The sequence below is a fragment of the Anthonomus grandis genome, chromosome 5 (assembly GCF_022605725.1).
Source record: "Anthonomus grandis grandis chromosome 5, icAntGran1.3, whole genome shotgun sequence".
In the NCBI taxonomy this organism is placed as follows: domain Eukaryota; kingdom Metazoa; phylum Arthropoda; class Insecta; order Coleoptera; family Curculionidae; genus Anthonomus; species Anthonomus grandis.
Window position 1 is genome coordinate 32,102,405 of NC_065550.1, and position 23,597 is coordinate 32,126,001.

Genomic DNA, 23,597 nt, shown 5'->3' on the forward strand with positions numbered 1-23,597 from the left:
CATTTTCCGGAATTTGATTAAAAGATTTTCCATTATATTTGGGCAATTTTCAAATTTGTTTCAGTAGTGGCAGTTTTACATTTTTTTTGCATCAATCGGTCGAATATACAGCATCAAATAAGCATAGGTACTCGATTAAAAAAAGTGTAAACTTTACTTGTAGATCCTGAATTTGATAGAGTCTTATGTATATTTTCCAGAAAAGTGAATTTTTCATTAATTTTGGGCAAATTTCAATTTCTTTCAAGCAAAGGTTTAGTCCATTCAAGTAACACTCAAACAGGCCCTACCGCTAAAATCAATCAACTTACTTGGCATTCGTACGTTCCGTTATCTCGCTTTTGAACGTACTTAATTTGAAGCGTCCAATCGTCGGATCCTTCGGCGTGAAGGATCTGAAATCGTTCATCATTCGTGTACGTGAAAACGCCCGAAGACAAGATGTGCCAATCTCTCCTCCTGATCCACGATACTTGCTGAAAATAACGAGAAAAAAAAATGCATTAAAATTACAACTTGTACCCTATTTAAGAAAAATATTAAAGGGTTTCCTTCAGTAAGCTAAAAGGATCGTTCTTTATTTATCCGAGATAAATGATCCATTTATAATTCCCTTTAGTCCGAAAAGAAGCAATTAACTCCCCTTCCATTTAATATCGTCTCAGGCCGTTCCGTTCCGACTGTCATTATTTGCGCCGAATTAATTTACGGAAATTTCAAAGGGCAATTTGTAGTTAAAATTCTGTCTCTAGTTTTCTTCAATGGGATCTTTTAGATGCTTTACCTCCTTAGAACCCCCTCGGGGAGAGAGTCGAGTGCCGCTAAAAATAAAAATTTTAAATGATAATTTTTGTTTTTTTTTTAATTTTAGCTCGCTGTCAACTTTACTGTTAAATATAATGTATTTTTTATGAATTTATAATTTTAACATACAATTTTTTTTCAGTGATGACAATTACATAAGACTCAAGGGTTTTATTTTTTTTTACCGTGGAAAGCATTTATTGATCCCAAGGAAAATATACAAAACAAAAAATTATACTAGGAATCATGATTATATGCAAATAAAAAAGTAATTTAATAATAACTATGACATAATATAATAGTTTTTTTAAAACTTACACATTCATAGTTTCATATATAAAAATCATTAAGTTAACAATATAGTAATATGTACAGAATAAGAGATCACCTATAGAAATATGTATTGAAGTACGATTTCGTAAGTTAGTATTTATGTAAACTATTAACACTGGGCAAGTTTACAACTTAATTTTTTGACCTTATTACAATTAAGTATATATATTAAGTTATTTTAAATTTGCATACGTTTAGCATTTATAAGATTAAATCAATCCAAATTTAATTGAGGTGTTTTTTTAATTTGTTTTCTGGTCGCCACTGAGTGCATTTTTTAATTCATTTTTTTATTGACGTGGTACAAAATACAGTAGCGTCCAATATTGGCATCAAAACTGATATATGAATGAAGATTGCACTATTTCCTGTAAAATTCATACTTTTTATAAGAAGAAAAGAAAAACAGGAAAAAATGCAGAAAAAAAACCATTAAAAGAAAAAAAAAGTAATATTAAGAAAAACACCTTAAAACTGGAAAAAAATTGGAGAAATAAAAAAATAAACTAAAGAATAAATAATTCCAAAAATATTTCATATTGAAAAATCTGTTATAAAAAATACTTTTGATGTGTGCAAAAATAATCCAAATAAAAATAACCGTAATAAAAAATAAAAACAAAATTAATTCAAGAAGTTAAAAATTTAGTAAAATTTAAAACAGGCGCCATTTTTAAGTAAATCAAATAAAACAAGCTAAATAAATAGGTGAAAAGCAAAATAAATAAATATTTCAATATTGCATTATATTTTACCTATTATTTAAAATTTTACTATAAATAAAATAATATAGACCTACAATTAAGGACCAAGAAAAAAAAACATTTCAATTTCCTGCTAAATTATGAGCAATGGCTAAAGTAACCTCAACTGCCTGGACGAAACTACTCAATCTGGAAAAAATTACTCTGAACTGCCTAGAGATTATGTTTTATCTATATAGAGAATTTTTAGTAAAATAAATTAATTTTTTTGCATTTGAAGTGTTATTTGAATAAAAAAAATCCGTTTTTTTAGATAAAACTTGCATAAACTGAATGGAAGACATAAAAAGAATTATACCTGCTTCGAAACATAATTACTGTAGTTGAGGTCAAGAAGTCCAAGAAAATTTTCAATTGTCTGGTAAAATATGAGCAACGGGTAAAGTAACCTCAACTGCCTGGACGAATTAAAAAAATATTTACTATAAGCTGTTTAAAGTTGATTTTACTCATAGAGACTTTTTGGAAAAATAAATTAATTTTTCCAGGCAGTTGAATTTTTATTTGTTAAGAGATAAATTTATTATTTTTTGTATAAATCTTGCAAAAACTGCCTGGAAGATATAAAAAATTATTACAACTGCCTTTGAAAAATAATGATTAATAAACTTCAAATGCCTGGAAGGAACTAATTTTTTAATAAAATTAATTAACATGTCAAGGCACTTGAGGTAGAAACGATATTAAAAAAAAAACTTGTACAACCTCGAGGCAGTAAAATGTTAATTGAACTACTTGGAAAAAATGGCCTCAACTGGTTTGAACTAACTATAACTGAGAGTATTTGCTTTAACTCCTCGAAGGTATGAAAATCTCTTTATTCGTCCAGGCAGTTGAGACTTGAGTTTTAGGTAAAGCTGACAGTCTCTATTTGGAAAAATATAAAAGAAGTAAAATATTTCACCTATCTGGTAAATCATGAGCAACTGGAAGAAAGCTAAATATGCCTGAAAGAACGTTGAAGAATTTTCACTTTTAACCACTTGAATTATGAATTTACCTTCAAATGAGTGAATTTTTACATGCAGTTGGGTCCATAGTTTTAATACAAAAAAAATCTAGTTTGTTTTTAGGATAGATTTGCCAAAAATTCTGTACGAAAGACATTTAAAATAATGAACTGTCTGAAAAAATATGGTTAATGATGAATTGGACTAAATCTTAACTATTTGAATAAAAAAGAAATATTAAGTTTTTAGGCAGATGAGAGGTGTTAACCCTCTTAAAAAAACATTTCGACTGCCTGGACGAAACCAATAAACCTTCACAATTACCAAAAATATTCACTTTAAGTTGTCCAGAAATGGTTTAATTTATAGCTAGTTATTGGTAAAATAAATAAATTTTTTCAGGCAGTTCAGGCAAAAATCTGTTTTTTTTAAGATAATTCTTGCATAAACTGCCTGGATTGCGTAAAAAATTATTACCACTGCTTTTGAAAAATATTGACTAATTAGCCTCAACTGCCAACAAAAAAAAAACCTGAAATATTAAGTTGTCGAAGTAGTTAAAGTCAAAACATCCAAAGAAAGAGATTATTTCAACTACCTGACAAAACATGAGCAATCACTAAGGTAACTTCAACTGCCTGGACAAATTAGAGAGATGACTGTTTAGGGATGATTTTACCTATAGAGAGTTATTGGAAAAATAAATTAAATTTTTTAGGCAGTTGAGGCTTTATTTGTAATAAAGAAATCTGTTTGTTTTTTGGATCTATCTTGTATAAACTGCCTGGAAGGCATAAAAACTATTACAACTGCCTGTGAAAAATACCAACCAGTAAACCTAAAAAAAAAGTCCAGGCAGTTGATGATCTCTGAATACAAATTAGATTTTTTGAAGAGGAACTACCAAAATAAAATAATTTTTTTCCATAGAGAATATAATGCCGAAGAAAAATATAAAAACAATAATACCGAAGGATTTCTGAGAGTGGGACAAAGAATCATGCCGAAAAGTGGGTTAACAAAAGTTTATTTTTTGGGTTTCTACCACATCTCACTCCTTACTTACGTCCTCAATTGGCTATAAAAATGATTTTTCTTATAAAGTGATCGTCCGCGAGTTGTAGGAGTGAGACAGAGAATAATGCCAAAAAGTGTGTTGATGAAAATAAATTTTCTACCGCATCTCACTTATATCCTCAATTCCTTGGAAAAATTATTTTTTTTACATAGTGAGACTCCTTTTAGACGAGGACACTATTTTATAGTGATTATTCAGGAATTGTGGGAGTGAGATAAAGGATAATGCCATGACTTAAAAAGAGTTAGTTCCTTGGGTTTCTACCGCATCTCACACCTCACTTATATTCTCAGTTAGCTGGAGAAATTATTTCTTTTATATATAGTGATTCTCCCTATAAAAGAGGAACACTATTTTGTAGCGATCGTTCACGAATTGTAGGACTGAGACCGAATATCATGCCAAAAAGTGAGTTGGTAGAAGTTAATTTCTCCTCAATTCCTTGGAAAAGTTATTTTTCTTACATAGTGATTCTCCCTACAGATGAGGAAAATTCTTTTATAGCAACCATGTATGACTGAGACAGAGAATCAAACTGTAAAATGGCTCGAAAGTCAGTTTTTAATGAACTCTAAAGTAAAAAATGAAATCACGAAAACCACAAAACGAAAAAAAAAACAACAACAAAACAAACTAATAACAACAGCCGTTGTGTGTTTTTTGAAATAGATTCGGCCGGTAATAGGATTTTCCGCCGGAAGCAGGGTCGGCAGAAGTTTTCCTCCCCCCGGTGGTGTTTTTTTTTTTTTTATTTTTCTGATTGTTTTCCAAAAGAGCCAAAGTCAATATTTACCCCGGTGTTTTTTAGCGGATTTAATTTTAAAATTGAATAACAGCCCGTCGGGCTGCCGCGAATTATGCGTCGCGACAAGTACACTTCGTGTTAAAATCGCTTGTTTTTTTCGACAGTAGTCGGGGTAAATACGTTGAAACCGGTGCAGTTTTCGTTTAAAAAAAAAATGAAATTAATTGAAAATTTTTTGTGTCAGATAATTACCGTACCGGTTGAAGTGTAACCAGTCACAGAGTAAATAATTATTTTTTTATGCTCGAAGTCCACTTAAGTTATGCCTATTTTTGTTGCTATTATTTAAAAATTTGATTCTTAGTGTTACATGATTTTTATTTAAATTTAATCTCACTCTTTAAAAATCTAATAATACAATGGTTGACATTGGTAGATCATATACAATAAAGTTATGCATTAAGGTAGTAGAAAATATTAAAATATTTTTTGTTTCTTGTATACAGGTAAATAATTTTTTTATTTTGTTTTTTGGTTTGCCCGAAATAGAAAAAAAATAAATTTTAGAAGCACTTCTTTGTTTTTAAAGTAAATATTTATTATCGCAAAGATATTTTCTTAAATCGGTATATTTTTAAAATTCTACATATTAAGCAATGTATGTAGTCAAAAATATGCTAAAAGTTAAGAAGATTGTATAAAAAATTACTCGCCTTATTCATATAAATTATGCATAAGTTTCACGTTTTAATGTACAATTTAGCATTAGGAGGAATAGTTAAGAATTTTAAAATAAAACCATATAATGACTTAAGAATCAAAGAACAAAAAAATCCAAAAACTCTAATCCTTGACCCAAGTTCCGAGAGAGAAGTTATTCAAATTATCAGCTCCTTAAAGAGTGAAAGAGCTGCATGATTTAAAAGTTGATACTTTTAAGCAATTTTCAGAGTTTCTTGCTAAACCTTTTACATATTTAAAGAACAAATCTTTCGAGGGCGACTTTTTATAGGTTTTTAAAAAAGCACTAATTAGACCCCTTTATAAGGGTGAGAATGTGCAGTTATAAATTATAGGCCAAAATAATATACGTAGTTATTACAAACACATTAAACATTTGATATTTTGGTATGGAGTAGTTTCTTAAAAACTATATCAGCCTACTAGAGATTGCGCAAAATGGTTATTGGACATTTTATAAAAGAATTTGTGAACCAAGAGACTTCTTTAAAATCTTTACCAAATACATCTAGTAATAGCACTTCGAAAAAAACTAAACAAATTCAAAAAAAAACTTCCAAGCTTTAGTTTTGTTTTTCATTTCATATTTCTTAAATAATTATTCTAATTAAAATTAATACGATGCGCCAATTATTTTTATTTATTAACATTTCGGTTCTTGAAATCCAACTATGGAAGATTTTAATAAATATTCCACCCAAAAACAGTAAATTATTTTTTTTTAAATAAATTACCAGAGGATTAATAAACAATTTTTTAAAAATTATTAATTTTGTAATAGCAACATGAATATTTAGCAATTTAAAGGTTTACACAAAATATTACAAATATTTCAAATTATTTTAAAGTAACAACTCTATGTGTGCATAACTAAAATGCATACGATATGCATTTTTTTTAATGTCGTTTGTTTTTTAATTATTCACTGAAAATTAGTGACTGAGGATCAGTAAACATTTTTTTGTTAAATAATAATTTTAAAATAGCAAAATAAATATTTATCACTTGAAAGGTTTACTGGAAATAATATGAAATTGTTAAATTATTTTAAAATAACGAGCCTATGTGTGCATAATTAAAATGGATACGATACGCAATTCTTTTTATAACATTTCGGTTTTTGAAATCAAACCATCAAGGTTTTTTATGGATTATAGTATCTTGGACCTAAGGCAGCTATTTTACCAATCTGTAGTTATAAGACAATTTAAGAGGAAACATACACACCACATTAGGTTTATCAAAATCCAAAATTATAGGATTAATTCTATATATTTATTTCAAGTGAAATTAAAGAAGTGGATTCTAAGCTAATCTGGAGAATATGTTGAATATATCAAAGACCCACCAATTTATTAATATTATTACTCGATTTTGACCCCTACCTACTTTGACCGTTATACTTCCAAATCAATTGTTTACTGTATAATATCATCAACCTAAAAATTATTTTTAAAATGTATTTTAACACTAATGAGCATTAAAATTTTGAATTGCATAAGTAATTTTTAACGATGCTAGCTTAATACGTTTCTATTTAGAAAACACTTAACCTTAAACCTTTGACAAGGTTATCCTTTTGTGAGTCAATTATTTATTCACAGACATTTTGATTTTAAATTTTAGTTTAGTATATTTTGTTCAAAAAACTTAATACTATTATTATATATAGTATACAAAAAAAAATAAAATGTATAATATTATAATTTTAAATGAGCATTGGATACTATAATTTTTATCTTTAACCACTGTTTGAATTTTACTTTACTGTCTGAATCTCCTGAAATTTATGTTTTTCTCGTTCAATTAAATTACTACTCTCTAAATCTTCGTATTATATTGACGCTAGCAAAGTGAATAACCTATACAAATAAAAAGCCGTTTAATGCCCCCGACTAGTCGAACAAACAAAATAATACCGCCCCAATTAAATAAAATACAGTATTGAACGAGCAATAATTCACATCAAATCGGATATAGCGGAACGACTAACTGAAACAAGAGCGTTGTTAATTTGAAAATATGAATTGTTTACAATCAATTATAAGCGTACGGCAAAACCCGCGAATATTTCATTACACCGTTGCGCATAAAATCAATTATTATATTGACCCCTCGGCCTCTCCTCCATCCATTTTTTTCCGGATAAAAAAAAACTGTTTAAAATACCAAAAAACATTTATAACCGGTAATTGCCACTTTTTTTTTTTAATTAAAGCGCTTGGATAGCACGGTTGAACAATTAATTATTGGCATCTGGAACAATAGACCGATAGTTTGTTGAGGATATGGAATAGTAGTTAGTTGTTTTTTTTATTGTATTTATCCTTAATAGGAAGAGTTGGTAGCATAGGTATTTTTACTCAATTGCTTGCTACACTTATTAAATTAATTTACCTTATTTTAGTAATTATTAACGATTAGGCTAGTATAAATAAAAAATAAAATAGTAAAAAAAATTACATTTTGAAAAAAAAAATACAAAGATCTTATTTTTACTTTAAAAATAAAATCGATTTATATACGGCACCCGGGGCGGTAAAACTAATTGCCCCCGCATCGAATTCAAACGAAATCCACTTATTTGGCATTAGTCTCCGGGGTGTGAAACGACTCTGTTTTCCGCACAGAAGGAAAATAAATATAAATTTTATTTTTACGGTTTTTCGCGTTTTAAAGTTTTCTCCTAGAAATTTTTATGTAAAACCATATGAAGTTTTATTGAAATGAGACTCGTGTGCATTAAAATTATGCAAAATTCCAAGATTTTCTTAAATTTTCAAGCATAAATTGCCTTAAAATTATGGGATCTTTTCATGTATAAGCAACATTTAAGAAGCTCTTATAATGGCCCTTAAAATAAGTTTTTTTCTTTAAATATTGAAAACACTCTGACTAATAGGCAGATTCTTAGTAAATCTTTAATTATTTTCTTAAATTTTTAAGGTGCTCAAGAAGGCAAAACCTTAAAAGTTTCCCTGCACCGACGATTATAAAAGTTATATAATCAGCATGTATGAAAGTTTCCTCGTAAAGGTACGAAGAACTGAGAAGAAATTCCCTTTTTAAAGCTGCGAAAAAAAATTAAACACTTTTTGCTTTAGGAAACTTTTAAAAGTTGTTTAATACTCGGTCTATAAGCTCTTGCAATTTTTTTTCGAAAACTTCGGTTATATGACGAAAAGTGTTAATATAACGAGGTTTTTAAGCTGACGATAGCCGGATCCGAAGCAAATTAAATTAAGTGTTAATCGTGTGTTTAAGGTATGCATTATTTGAATATAAATTAATAGAAGTATTACAAAAAACGGTATTTGGATTTTGTTAAAAGGAAATATAAAAAAATGTATATAGAAAAAAAGAATCACATCCACTTAAATTATGCGTTTTTTAAATACAAACTGACCGTAGAAGTCTTTAAGAAAAATATTTTTATATACTATCAATAAGTTTTATTTAGATATTGATACAAAGCCTTTCAGAAATATGTTGTTAACATGCAAATTAGGTTTTTTAAATTAAAAAAAATGGTAAAATTCCTGAAAAATTAAAACAATAACACCGTAAGATTTGTGACAGTGATTTTGATAAAGAATTATGCGAAGAAGTGAGTTAATAAAAGTTATTCGTTTAGGTTTTTACCACATTTAATTAACAATTTTTCAGTATTTTTCCAGGTGCTTAAATTTTAATAAATATCTTCTTTTTTCAAGCATGAAAATTCCATTTTCTATTTTTTTAGATTTTTCCTAAGAACAAAACTTTTTCGTAATTTTTTTTGAAATTCATGTTTTTCTAGCCATGAAAATTTTTCCAAAATTTGATTGATTTTCTAAGCATGAAAAATCAATTTAAGTTTTTTTTGTCCTAAAAAAAAGCCTTATTAAATTCTTTTAAAATTTACCATTTATTAGATGTAAAAAGTAAAAATTTTTTATTTTTCAATTTTTTCTAGACACAATGATTTTCCAACCTTTTTTTAAAAATGAAAAAATCATAATTATTATAGAGAAAAAAAAATTTAGATCCTCATCGGATCTATTTAAAAATATTTTAAAAATAAGGAAAATATCCGTAATAAACAAAAAAACAAAACGAAGCAATAAATGCAAAAATTTAGGTAATATTAATTAAAAATACATACATAAGTTATAACAAAAAGTGTGAAATAAATCGTGTAACACTCCCTAAAAATAAACAACAAAATAAAGATAAAATTATAAATATATAAATTTCATTTGTTTCTACTATTATCTACTACATATTAATTAAATTATTAGTTTAATTTTAAATATTTTCTTTATACAATGTTTTGTGTAGATATTTTTCTTGTTTATTTGATTTTAAATTATTTATTGTTTTAACTGAAATGAAAATTTTGATTTACATCTTTTTAGTTTCTTTTATATTTTCTGGTATAAAAACTTTCTTAAAATTTTAATAAATTTATTTTTTTTTGCACACGAAAATTCCATTTTAAATTTTCTCTTGGTTTTTTTCTGAAAGGAATATTTTAATTAATTTTTTTTGTAATTCAAATTTTTCCAGGCAGTTTTAATGAGTTTCATGATTTTCTGAGCATAAAATTAAAATTTTCAATTGCCCACGGATTTTTTACCAAAAATTAAAAAATCTTAATTATTAATAATTAAAAAAAATTACAAAACAAATTTTACATCGTCTTTATTTCGACAAATTTAAAAAATAAGGAAACCGTACATAATATAAATGAGGGATTTATCTTGCATCAATGTTACATAAATAATCATTTAAATAATGTAATAAATTAGTGAATAATTTGCAATAAATATAGACTGTATAGGAAATTAAATAATTTTTCTAATATCAAAAACGAGTATGGATAGATAGATATATGACTACAACTGTATAAATAGAACTGAAGCTAAGAATAAAATTGTAATAATAAAACACTTAAACTAAAGCTAAAAAATAAACTTACTATGCTCTAACTAAAATAAATTTCCACCAGAGCCTTTTGAATTGGCTTAAATTAATATACATTTTAATAATAACAGATAATTTATTGAATCAAATTACGCTTCTTTAAATTATGGTATTCACTATTTCGTAATTATGGAAATCTCCAAAGACTCTAATAAACAAAAAACAAAACTAGACAATTATTACAAGAATTTATGTAATAACAATTAAAAATTAAAAATAAATAATACAATAAAAAAAGTATAAGAAATATATAAAGTAAAACGTGTCAGATTCCTCAGAAATAAAAAAATAAACATAAGAATTACAGAATTCGAATTTGCACTTAAAATTGTATAATTTTTTAATTATAAGTTTTTTACATTTTTTCTCACACGAGATTTTTTCTGGATATTTTCCTTCCATAAATATTTAATATTTTTACGCTGATACCAGATTTTCACATGAATATCATAATTTAGAAACCCCAATAACTATAAAACATATATAAAATTATTATAAATTTAAATTTTATAGATCATATTAGACAGTATTAAAAAGCTAAAATTATAATCGTATACTATATAAATATATTGTATATTGGTTGTTATATAATTTAATTTTATTTTCTGTTCTTATATGATTTTTGTGGATATTTTATTTCTTAAATTCCTTGCATATTTTGTTTATATATTTAATTACTCTAAAATTTGTCAAAAATATGCCCTCTACAACAATTTTTTTTTACATTTATTATTGTAATTAAAGATTTCCAATAATTATTAAAAAAAAATTGAACAAACAAAGGTTACTTCTTCGTTATTTTTATCTAAAAACGTACTAAAAATAGAGGAAAATATATAATATTAATAATAAATAAAAAAACAGTAAGAAATCTATGTATAAATATTGAAAAAAAATTAATAAAACAACAATTGTACAAGGCATATATAAATCTGTGAGATACGAAATGAAAAACTAATAAAATTAAAATAAAAAATAATATTTCTTAAATTAAAAATATATATAGAATGGCATTCTATATACATACGTATACCTTATTTTATTAGATCAGAACAGAGATTTTCAACAATTTCATTGGTAATAATCAAAATGTTCTTTTAAAAATTTTCCTTGTAAATGACTTAAGTCATAATTATATCAATTTTTTTCTGTAATAGATTAACACTACGTTTCACTTTATTTATTTATTTTTTTAAATTTTCAAAAACCCCATACTTTTTTAAAATCCATGAAAAGTCTCTAGAGCTCAACATAACGGTACTGATCCAAACCCAACAAATTTGTTTTCTTTTGCAAAAACTTGTCTTTTAATTTCCCTAAAACATCCATAATTTAAAATGAATACTGATATTTCAACCGTTCATCCCATATTATTACGGTCCAATCCATAAACAGGTTATCTGATGTGACCGGAGCAGATGGAATATTGAACGTGACCAATATACATACACACACACAGCTCCCTAATGCTAAGCTATCGCGTTTAATTTAAATTATTGGCTTTAAAGCACAGACACATGTAAGCTATAACTGTTACGACCTCGGAATCTATAACTAATGGCGCTGTGATAGTTTAGCTGTTGCTATTTAGTATATTACAGCGTCCTATTCCAGTCGGTTGCTTTAATGATAAGAGGGTGGGTCCGACCGGAAATTGGTACTTAAGCTCGACGGGTCGTAGATACCGATTAGAGGGTTCTCTTTGTTTTCGTTGTTATTAGTTTGTCTGGATAATACACAAATCTAATTCATTTAGCAAATTAAAAAAACGATTAGTAATTAATTCGATACTACATACAAACCATTACATCCCCATAAAGTTTCCCACTTTACTTTACACTGCAATTACCTATTCATTTACAAGAAAAAAAATAAAATAATAACAAAATTGCCGTTATTAGACGAGAAATTTCGCATAGTTAAGGCGATACTTTAAAACCCATTAGACATTCTGAAACAAGTTTTTTAACGGTTTCTGCGATAAAGTTTCCGATCCTTGATGAAAGGTAATTTTCTTATAAAAGCCCTGGATGGTGGTGCTCTGTTGAAAAACGGAGAAAAAATGCATAACTTAAATGGATACGATGCACCGAATTTTAATTTAACTTTAGGCATCATTAATTATTAAAATGAATTTAGAGAGATTAAGTAGTTTGGAAATTAATGAAATGTAAGAATAAGGCAAAAAAAGTAATTAAACTACTTAAAAAAAATAACCTAAAAATAGACATTTTACGTTGTAAATTTTCAATTTCGAATCCGACGTGAGCCCTTAAACGAAAATAGGATTTGGCTCGCAGCAAAGTAGCTTCGATGCACTTTATTACGAGATTTATTGCATGTGGACTGAGCTATTTCAGCTACTACGTATTACGTAATGTCGCAATTTAAAATAAAACGTTTGAAAAGCTACTTTAGGAGGATCGCTTGTTTAATATTCGGAATTCGAGGGATTATAATAATAGTCGTGTTTCAGAAAGGAATCTTAGTGTTCGACTAAATCTCTGAGACATCAAAGCGAAGTGCAAAACGGCTTCAGGAAACGCTTAGAAACAGAATAATATAATACTGACAAGGTTAATTTCTCTAGTAAATAGGTAAGGCAAGGAAGGTTTAAGTTGTGCTTGCTCCGTTTAATATGTAAATGACACTTTATGCAATATTTGGTGTATTAAAGGATACAGATTATTGAAATTTAATAGTTTTGCTATCGGGTTTCAGCTACAATTTCTAACAAGGATTAAAAAAAAATATGAAGCATACTAATAACATAATGCTTTTCATCTATAGGGAACCAAATTACGTATTAAAAATGTAATTTACCAATATTTTTACTAGTTTGTATTAGATCTACTGATAATCATTTTTCCCCTTGATACTCCGATATATTGATAAGCAAAGAGGCTTGTTATATGAAGTCAGCTTAAACGTGTCAATGGATGTAATCCCTCCTTGGAACTCCTCTAATGAATCTTACACATGAATTTTGATTTTTTTAAATAGAGATAGTTTACTTGTTTTTAAAGCGAAACGATTACCCTAGTTAGTAAGAGTCAAAACCAGTAAATCACATAAATGTCTTGTATATTGTCTATTTTTATAGGGATCTGTGCAAAATAAGTAAACAAAATAGTGCAAATTACTATACAGGGTGTTTTTTATATATTGCGACAAAATTCAGGAACGTGTTCTTTGGACAAAATTTCGCAAAAAAGTTCTTACAAACATAGGTCCTAAACCTTTTAGATTTTGAGCTACAGGGTGGTAAAGTTTTAACAAAAAAAATATTTTTTTTCGATAACTTAAATACCCCTGTAGATATTTGTCCAAAAATTGGTATGCAGGGTCTGTGTATCCAGAGCCATTAGTGTGTTTGGTATAATAGTTCATTCAGCTCTACTTTGAGCATTAATGGTCCATCTGCCTTATTATTAAACATTTAATAAAGATTCTTTAACTCACCTCTCCTCCTCCCAAAGTCCTCTCAGCAGAACTCCTCACTTTACAGTGCAAATAAGCCGTCGCACCCAATTGTACCGTAACATTCGTTATGGTATTATTATCGTATCCAACTGCAGCTTCCGCTCTACTGTAATCCTCAAAATTCGGATGCCACAACTGTTTCCACCCCGTATATTTTTCCTGTTGTGTGCTGGATTTTCCTGGAACAATTTTAAAGACAACGTTGTTACTTCCTGTTACTGCTCTTTGAATAAAAGGAATACATACACGCATATAGAGGGTTTAAGAAAGAGTAAAGGAGGGAGTCGTGTCGGGCACATAGAGAAATGAAACTTTGGGAAAATGTAGACGGAATTTAAGCGAGTGTAGTGGGTGAAAGAAAATAGGATTGGCGTAACAAAAGAGGAATGTTCATTAAGAGAAGTCTTAAGAGGTTTGAGTCGGGGGGAGTGGGATTAAACGGTCGAATTTGACTTGTAAATGTGCCTAAAATGTTTTTTTTTATTGAGGACAAAACTTTGTCAAGGAGCTCGGTCTTTTTATACGTATCCCATCCAAAAATTGTTTTTTTTATATGTCTAAAATTGCAAAAAATTAAGAACATATTGAAAAAAGTATTTAGAAAAATTGGAAAAGCTTTATTTTTGGATATGAAAGATTTTTTAAAAATGAGAGAGAAATTATTTAGTTAGTGTTTTTTTTTTATAAAAATTTAAATGAAAAATACAAAAATATGACTGTCAAAAAAAAAACAGGCTTTTTCATTGAGTAGAAATATAAGAAAAAATACTTTTAATTTGTTGGAAATTGCAATGAAAACATAGAATTTAAATTTGAAAAAAACTTGGAAAAAATTCAATTAGAGTTTAGAAGCTACAATGATTTGGATTATCATGTCAAGAGTCTACATTTATTTAAAAATAGTGAAATTTATAAGTACTATAAATTTAGTGAGTAAAAATTCTGAAAGCTTGGAAAGTTTTATATCTCGTACATGGGAAAATGGCATTCTTCCAAAGCCTAAAGTCCATACATAGAAAATTTGATAGACCAACATTTTTCTGAGATGTAGAAAATACAATTTTTTTACACTTAGCGTCTGCACTAACTTTTATATAAAAAATAAATTTAACTTAATATAAAAATGCAATTTTCTCCAACATTGAAATCTACAGTTCCAAAAAGTGGAAGAAACTTAATTTTTTAAGAAGTACATGGCAAATGAGAAAATAACAACCTTTCTTTAGGCTTAAAGAGTAAACTGTAAAAAAATATTAATTTCTGGAGCGTGAAAAAAATACATTTTTCCAAAGTCTACACTCCGTTAAAAAAATGTCACCTTCAAATTATTATTCTTGCAAAATTCGGAAAGTTTCAATTTCTTATTCAAGGGAACATTTTTTATTCTTAGCTTAGAGTCTACATTTTTACTTCCCTTGAAAAACTCTTCTTGTGAAAATTTCAAAATTCTGAAAATTCAAGATTTTTGATTCAAGGTTTTTTGACATTGTGGGGTTCTTTCCAACTACAGATTCAATTATATTAAAAAAAATATTTTCTTTTCATAATTATGATCACTATATACAAAGAGTATCATTTTTTTATTATTTCTTGGCCAATAAAAGACAAATAATTTTATTTCTTACAGGCACTCCTGGAATAAAAATTCCATTTTCTTGACCTTTGGTGAATGGATCTTAGTCGTTTTTTTCAGAAAAGGCTGAAAGAGTCTTCAGATGAGTCCATAAATTGATCATTGGTAAATTTTGACTGCTATAATCCAAAATTATTACTTGCCAATAAAAAATAATTAATATGTTTCTTACAGGCACTCCTGGAATTAAAATTCTATTTTCCTGACTTTTAGTGAACGGATTTTAGTCATTTCTATAAAAAATACCAAAAAAATGTACAGAATAGTCCACAAATCAATCGTTGTTAAATTTTGAATACCATAATCTAAGATAATCACTTGCCAATAAGAGACAAATTATTTTGTTTCTTACAGGCACTCCTGGAATAAAAATTCCATTTTTCTCACTTTTAGAAAATGAATTTTACTGTTTTTTTTTAAAAGGCTAAAAAAGTCTTTAGAATATTTCGTAAATCAGTCATTGGTAAATGTTGACTACTATAATCGATGATAATTATTTGCCAATAAGAGATAAATAATTATTTTATTTCTTATAGGCAATTCTGGAATAAAAACTCTATTCTCTTATCTTCAAGTAAATGGATTTTAGTCTATCTAGGAATATTTCTCTGCAAAAAAATATTAACAGAGTCTTCAGAATAGTCTACAAATCAATCATTGTTCAATTTTAACTACTATAATCTAAGATAATCACTTGTCAATAAGAGACAAATTAATTTGTTTCCTCAAGGAACTTCTGGAATAAAAATCCAATTTTATGACTTTTGGTGAATACATTTTAACAATTTCTTTAAAAAGAATTAAAACTTTCATTAGAATAGTCCATATTATTAAATTTTGACCACTATGATCCAAGATGCCAATAGGAGACAAATTAACTTGATTCTTACAGGCACTCCTAGAATAAAAATTTAATTTTCTTAACTTCTAGTGAATGAATTTTTGGCATTTATTCAAAAAATATTTAAAAAATCTTCAGAATATTCCATAAATTAATTATTGTTAAATTTTGACTACTATAATCTAAGATAATCACTTGTCAATAAGAGACAAACTAATTTGTTTCTTACAGGCACTCCTGTAATAAAAATTCTATTTTATTGACTTACTGAATAAATGTACGTCATTTCTTCAAAAAAGAAGATTCTTCATAATAATGTATAAGTAAATCAATATTTATTTTTGACAACCATAATTCAAAATAATCACTTGTCAATAAAAGACAAATTAAATTGTTTCTTACAGGAACTCCTGGAATAAAAACTCCATTTTCTTGATTTTTAATAAATGAATTTTAGTCATTTCTTCAAAAAAGACTAACAAACTTTTCAGAATTCTCCATTAATTAATCATTGTTAAATTTTTACTATTATAATCCAAAATAATCACTCACAAATTAATTTGTTTCTTATATGCAATCCTGGAATAAAAACTCTATTTTCTTGGTTTTTAGTAAACGGATTTTAGTCCGTCTAGAGATATTTCTTTGAAGAAGACTAACAGAGTCTTCAGAAGAGTCTATAAATCAATTAGTGTTCAATTTTGACTTCTAGTGAATAAAGTTTAAGCATTGTTTCAAAAAAGATTTTAAAATTCTTCAGAATAGTCCATAAATTAATCATTGTTAAATTTTGACTACTATAATCTAAGATAGTCACTTGCCAATAAGAGATAAACTAATTTGTTTCTTACAGGCACTCCTGGAACAAAAATTCCATTTTATTGACTTACCGAATAAATGTAGGTTATTTCATCAAAAAAGACTAAAAGATTCTTTATAATAATGCATAAGTTAATCAATATTTATTTTTGACAACCATGATTCAAAATAATCACTTGTCAATAAGAGACAAATTATTTTGTTTTTTACAGGCACTTTTGGAATAAAAATTCCAATTTTCTGACTTTTGGAACTAAAACTGTTTTCAGAATAGTCCATAAATCAATCATTATGAAAAATTTTGACCACTATAATCCAAGATAATCACTTGCCAATAGAAAACAAATTAACTTGTTTCTTACAGGCACTCCTATAATAAAATTTTTATTTTCTTGACTTCTAGTGATGGAATTTTAGGTATTTTTTCAAAAAAGAGTTAAAAAGTCTTCAGAATAGTTGATAAATTAATCATTGTTAAATTTTGACCACTATAATCCAAGATAATCACTTGCCAATAAGAGACAAATTAATTTTGAAGAAGTAGTCCGTCCATTCTTGCAGTGGAGTTAATATATTAATGGGTAACTAAAAGTGTTTTGGTCCTCCACTAAATTTATTTAAAAAACTATTAATCCAACATGTTTCGGACATATAATATGTCCATCATCGGGGATAAAAATTAAGGGGCTCTGTGAATTCATTTTATTTCTAGTCCCTCAGACGAGATTAAAATACATTTAAATACATGGGAAATGGACATAACTTGGATTTACAAAAAATAGGTCAATGAATAACCTGAAAATAATTTTTTTCTTACTTAAAAAATCAATTTTATGACTGAATTTTAGTCACTTCTTCAAAAAAGGCTAATAGAGTCTTCAGAGAAAAACTGATAACAATTAGAAATTGTATAGCTAAGCTAGCTATCCCTTAACTTATAAAACACAAACACACACTTTTAACATTAAACAGAAAAATACCCTAAATTTGAATTTAACGTTAAAGCATGGTTTTTAAGTTATAAGCAACTTATCGGTACTTTGATAAAAAAATTGTTTTCTCAAAAAATTAATTTATATTTCACGTCCTTTATATTTTTGGAAAAATTCTTAAATAGGTATGCAAATAATATGTGACCCACGTATATTTAAAACGTACTTAGTATAATATTACGGTTTAGTTATTTGGGAAATTCGTGGAAGGACTATATTGACAGGATATTTATTCTACAAACATATGTATTTAAAAAAAAGGCTATAGAAATGTTGCTACAGGTTAAATCATCTATGGACCCAAAAATTTGTAATAAAAAAGTATGTATATAAAAAGTAATGGTTTGAAAATTAATTTATTATCATAAAAGGACATCAATCCATTTTTTAAATATTTTCCTATAGTTATTAATACATGACCCAAATTAATTATTAAACCCTCTTAACCTAAGTAATTAATTAATACACGCTAGGAACCAACAAAAAATATAGATTTTATAGTAAAACAATTAAATTTGCTTTAACGAACGCCACTCCGAAATAAAACACGCGCAAACAATAAAAGCCCCCCTTTTTGTTAAACAATTTAAATATGATTTCGGCCGATTAAAACTGAATTACGCTTAAAACGAAATGCTTGTTTAATCGTTTTTAATACAATAAATTTCGGGGTAAGTGCTTTGCTTGTCCTCTTTAAGTGCTCTTTTAACATTTTAAAATATTTTAATCCGCGCATAACTTTAATTCATACGAAGCATCACTAATTGTTTATGTAACAAAAAAGTGTTTTTTCATTATCTCTCGTGTTCAAAACATAAAACTCTAAATAGCGGGAAAACCATATATTACCCTATAAAAATATTATTTCTATTATGTGCCTGCTGAGTAAATATTCATAAAAGTACCTGACGTGACAAGCCTCCGGTGATATCTCCACGAGGGGAGTAAATGGAAACTTTCTCTTCTTTATTTATATCGTTTTATAGCTGTGTGCCTTCTTTTGTCGTGTTGGCATGTGATAAATTCAATAACGTCATTATTCAATATATTTTTTAACAAAAAAAATGTGCATGTTTTGTTTATATGGTTATGAATTTTTTTTTAAGCTCACCTAAAAGCATTTATTTTAATGTTTGCTAATTTTTTCACAGATTCTATCATTCTATAGACAATAATACCAAAAGATCGAAATAAAATGATACCCTTTATTTAGAGCTATGTAGGGCCTTACAAACCGATTTGAGTCCTTTTTACCCACTTTTGGGCTTATAAATCGATGTGGGTCTCACGAATCTTGGACGATCGCCATGAAATGATCCCTCACATTTGTAAAGATAATAACTACGTAAGAAAACTACAATTTTATATTGATCTAGAATGTTACTGAAGGGTGAGATGCGGTAGAAAGTGAACAAATTGACTTTTTACCCACTTTTGGGTCTATAAATCGATCTGGATCCCAAGAACCTTTGACGATCGCAATGAAATGATCTCTCACGTTTGTACAGCTCATAACTATGAGGGAAAAGAATAATTTTTTAGTGATCCAGGGTGTAACTGAAGGGTGAGATGCGGTAGAAATTGAAAAAATTGACTTTTTACCCACTCTTGGGCTTATAAATCGATCTGGGTACAACGAATCTTTGACGATCGCTATAAACTGATACCTTACGTTTGTATAAATCATAACTACGTAAGAAAACTATAATTTGAGATTGATTAAGAGTTTTACTGAAAGGTGAGATGCGGTAGAAGATGAAAAAATTTACTTTTTATCCACTTTTGGGCATATAAATCGATCTGGATCCCAAGAATCTTTCACGATCGCTATGAAATGATCTCTTACGTTTGTAAAGATCATAACTATGTCAGAAAACTACAATTTCAGATTGATCTAAAATGTTACCGAAGGGTAAGATGCGGTAGAAAGTGAAAAAATTTACTTTTTATCCACTTTTGGGCCTATAAATCGCTCTGAGTTCCAAGAATCTTTGGCGATCGCTATGAAATAATATCTCACGTTTGTAAAGAATATAACTACATAAGAAAACTATAATTTCGTATTGATCTAGAGAGTTACTAAAAGGTGAGATGCGGTAGAAAGTAAAAAAAATGATTTTTTGCCAACTTTTGGGCCTATAAATAGATCTGGGTACCTTAAATCTTTGACGATCGCTATGAAATGATACCTCTCTTGTGTAAAGATCATAACTACGTAAGAAAACTATAATTGCAGATTGATCTAAAATGTTACCGAAGGGTGAGATGCGGTAGAATGTGAAAAAATTTACTTTTTACCCACTTTTGGGCCTATAAATAGATCTGGGTACCACAAATCTTTGACGATCGCTATGAAATGATACCTCACCTATGTAAAGATCATAACTACGTAAGAAAACTACAATTTTATATTGATCTAGAGTGTTACTAAAGGGTGAGATGCGGTAGAAAGTGAAAAAATTGACTTTTTACTCACTTTTGGGCCTATAAGTCGATCTGGGTTCCAAGAATGTTTGACGATCGCTATGAAATGATACCTCATATTTATAAACATCATAACTACGTAAGAAAACTACAATTTCATATTGATCTAGAGTGTTACTGAAGGCTGAGATGCGGTAGAAATTGAAACAATTGACTTTTTACCTACTTTTGGGCCTATAAATCGATCTGGGTCCCAAGAATCTTTGACGATCGCTATAAAATGATATCTCACGGTTGTAAAGACTACAACTACGTAAGAAGAGAATAATTTCATAATGGTCCAGGGTATAATCGAAGGGTGAGATGCGGTAGAAACTAAAAAAAATTAACCTTTTACCCTTCTTTGGGCTTATAAACGAATGTGCGTTCCAAAACCTTGGACAACTGCACGAGAAAAATAATATTATTTACAATTACAGTTACATTTACAGTTTACAATTACAATTAAATTTTATCCAATCAAATTCCGTTCAAAGAAAGTTTGCAATTTCTATACAGCAGGTATACCGTTTGTAAATCACAGATTTATCTTATCATTGATTCAAAATATTGTTTTATTGTTTGAACCTTTTGAGCTTCTACTAGAAATTTAGCAACTTCTAAGATGAACTCCCACCTCAAATAACTACCCTTCACCCTCACATACACTCCTCAACTTGGACAATCATTTACGTCAATATACCTGCAATTTGATACCTAAATATTCACGTCGCACCCTCTGACAGCGATGAATCAACGTCCCGGAATAAAACTGCATCCCGTTTTAAATTATTATTTGTCTCCGTAACTAAACCCTCACGTAACCGCCATAAGAAACTTGGAGTTGAAAGTAAGCCGTGCACTTTTGCGGGTGACACATGGCCGCCCGGGAGGCAATCCTTAAAAATGGCCACTCTAACATGGATAAATGCATCTGCGGCAGCTTACAAGTGTTTCCGTGCCTTTTTTTATCGCTATGAAACAAGTTGAATTCCTTCTGGACTTTTTGTGTTGTACATTATGTTGATTTTTTTTTTTATTTATTTTTTTCCCTTTGCTTTTATGCAAACAGTGATTAATGTAAGGCAATTTAACTGTAGGCCTAGGCTCTTTTAGAAAATATGAGGAATTGCTTGTATTGCTCGATATGTACCTTAAAAGGTTCTCCTGGAATACGCTATATATTTTTTTTATTGATTTATTGTTTTGCTTTGTTAGGAATTCCGACTTTGTAATTATAACGAGAAACTTTTTGATGAAAGCACCTTTCTATCAGAGTCAACTAGCGTTGGTTGGTTGTTTTCTTTTCTAATTCAGTAAGATAAAATGATAGTTCATTATTAATAATTTTTATTTTGGAATAAAAAAAAATTAAAATTTACAAAGCATTTGAAATTTTCCAAACAACAATTTCGTATATTGACCGCCTAAAAATTTTTTTTTCACGTTATTTTCATGAGGACTGTATTTTTCTTATTTCTTGCCCCCACAAAAATCCGCCTTTGGTTACATATTTATAATTCTTTTTTTTTTTAAATTTCACATTTTGGAAAAAAATCAAAAAACTCGTTTTCTGAACCCTAATATTTTAATTTTTCTTTGCAAATTAAAAATAAAATCTTTTTTTATTTTATAGGAAAATCTGCTACATAAAAATAAAATACATAGTATGGTATTTAATATAATATTAAAAACTAATAAACTAAAATTAAAAACCAAAAAATAAGGATAATATTACAATAATAGTGCTGGTATAAGGTACGAGTATTGTTGGCAAATAAACATGAGTTAAAATTTAATAAAATCAGAACACAAATACACAATAAAATTAAGGTAAAATAAATAACAAATAAAACCTAAAATTACATAAAATAATTTAAACCTATAAAATAAAATGTATAAGGATATAACACAGAATATAAAATTTATAACACAGGATAAAGATAAAAAAGAAAAATACTAGAAGAAATTTTCTCAAGAGGCTTGTAAATACGTTAAAACTATCACAGGATTTAAGATTACTTATCTAATCAATTACTGATTTAAATCTAAACTATCCATTCAATCCAGATCAAACTGCGTGGACTAAGTGGTCTTACTTCGATATAATGAATCGTGAATTTGTCGAGGTTTTGTTACAGGATGAGTTTAGATATAGGATGGTATAATACATTTAAATTTCGATGCAAAATTCTAAAATGAAATAATAAATTCGTATTAGAGAATGTTATTTTAGATTCAAGGGATAAAGTTGGTTTTATACAAATGTCTTATGCTACCGCAACCTGTAGTAATTTATTGTAGCACCTCCTTACTGTGAGAATTCCTTATCTAGCATTTGATTAAGCATAACACTGGCATATAGCCGCTTGATTCTGGCTTCAGTGGTCTCCCAAGCTCTGATACCTAAGCCTGCATAATACTTCCCCACATGTTCAGAAGTTCCTTTCTTAAAATCACTTCTATTTTTTCCTATACTTTTTGTTTTAATTTTAGGTAATTTTATTATTTTCGTTTTAGTAGTTGTAATTTAAAATTTTTTGGAAATAATTTTTTGAATTCTTAAATTTTGAGAAATTTATAGTAGATCATAATTTAAAAATTTCAATATTTCCAAAATTAGAAATAATTGATTTATTATCAATAAACTTTTAAAATATCCAATAATATAAATATTTAAGGGGCATTTTTTACGACGTAAATATAACTTTTTTTACGACAAAATTGGACTACAGAACTTTGACAGTAACAATATTAATTCTGCAAATTTACGCTATTGGTTTCGTAATAGTTCTTTTACAGTTACTTTGAAAAAATCATATTTAATCCCTGCCTTATGATTTTGCAGAAGAATTACTTTTCATTCACAGGCATTTTATATTGTTAATTTTATTTTTTTTTTATAATATAATAACTCTTTATTTAGCAAATATGCTACATAAAAATTACAGTAGATTTAAATAATAAATACAATATTGATATACCT

The 23,597-nt window shown here is 27.8% G+C and overlaps 1 protein-coding gene across 1 annotated transcript in view; it reads right to left on the reverse strand.

The window, feature by feature from the left end:
* LOC126736299 (hemicentin-2-like) overlaps positions 1-23,597 on the reverse strand; it is a 224,876-nt gene that overhangs the window by 67,720 nt on the left and 133,559 nt on the right. The window contains exons 3-4 of the mRNA XM_050440589.1: positions 13,843-14,042; positions 312-476 (exon numbers count right to left, since the gene is read on the reverse strand). Of these exons, the coding sequence (XP_050296546.1) occupies positions 312-476; positions 13,843-14,042 (365 nt within the window). The remainder of the gene's footprint in view (positions 1-311; positions 477-13,842; positions 14,043-23,597) is intronic.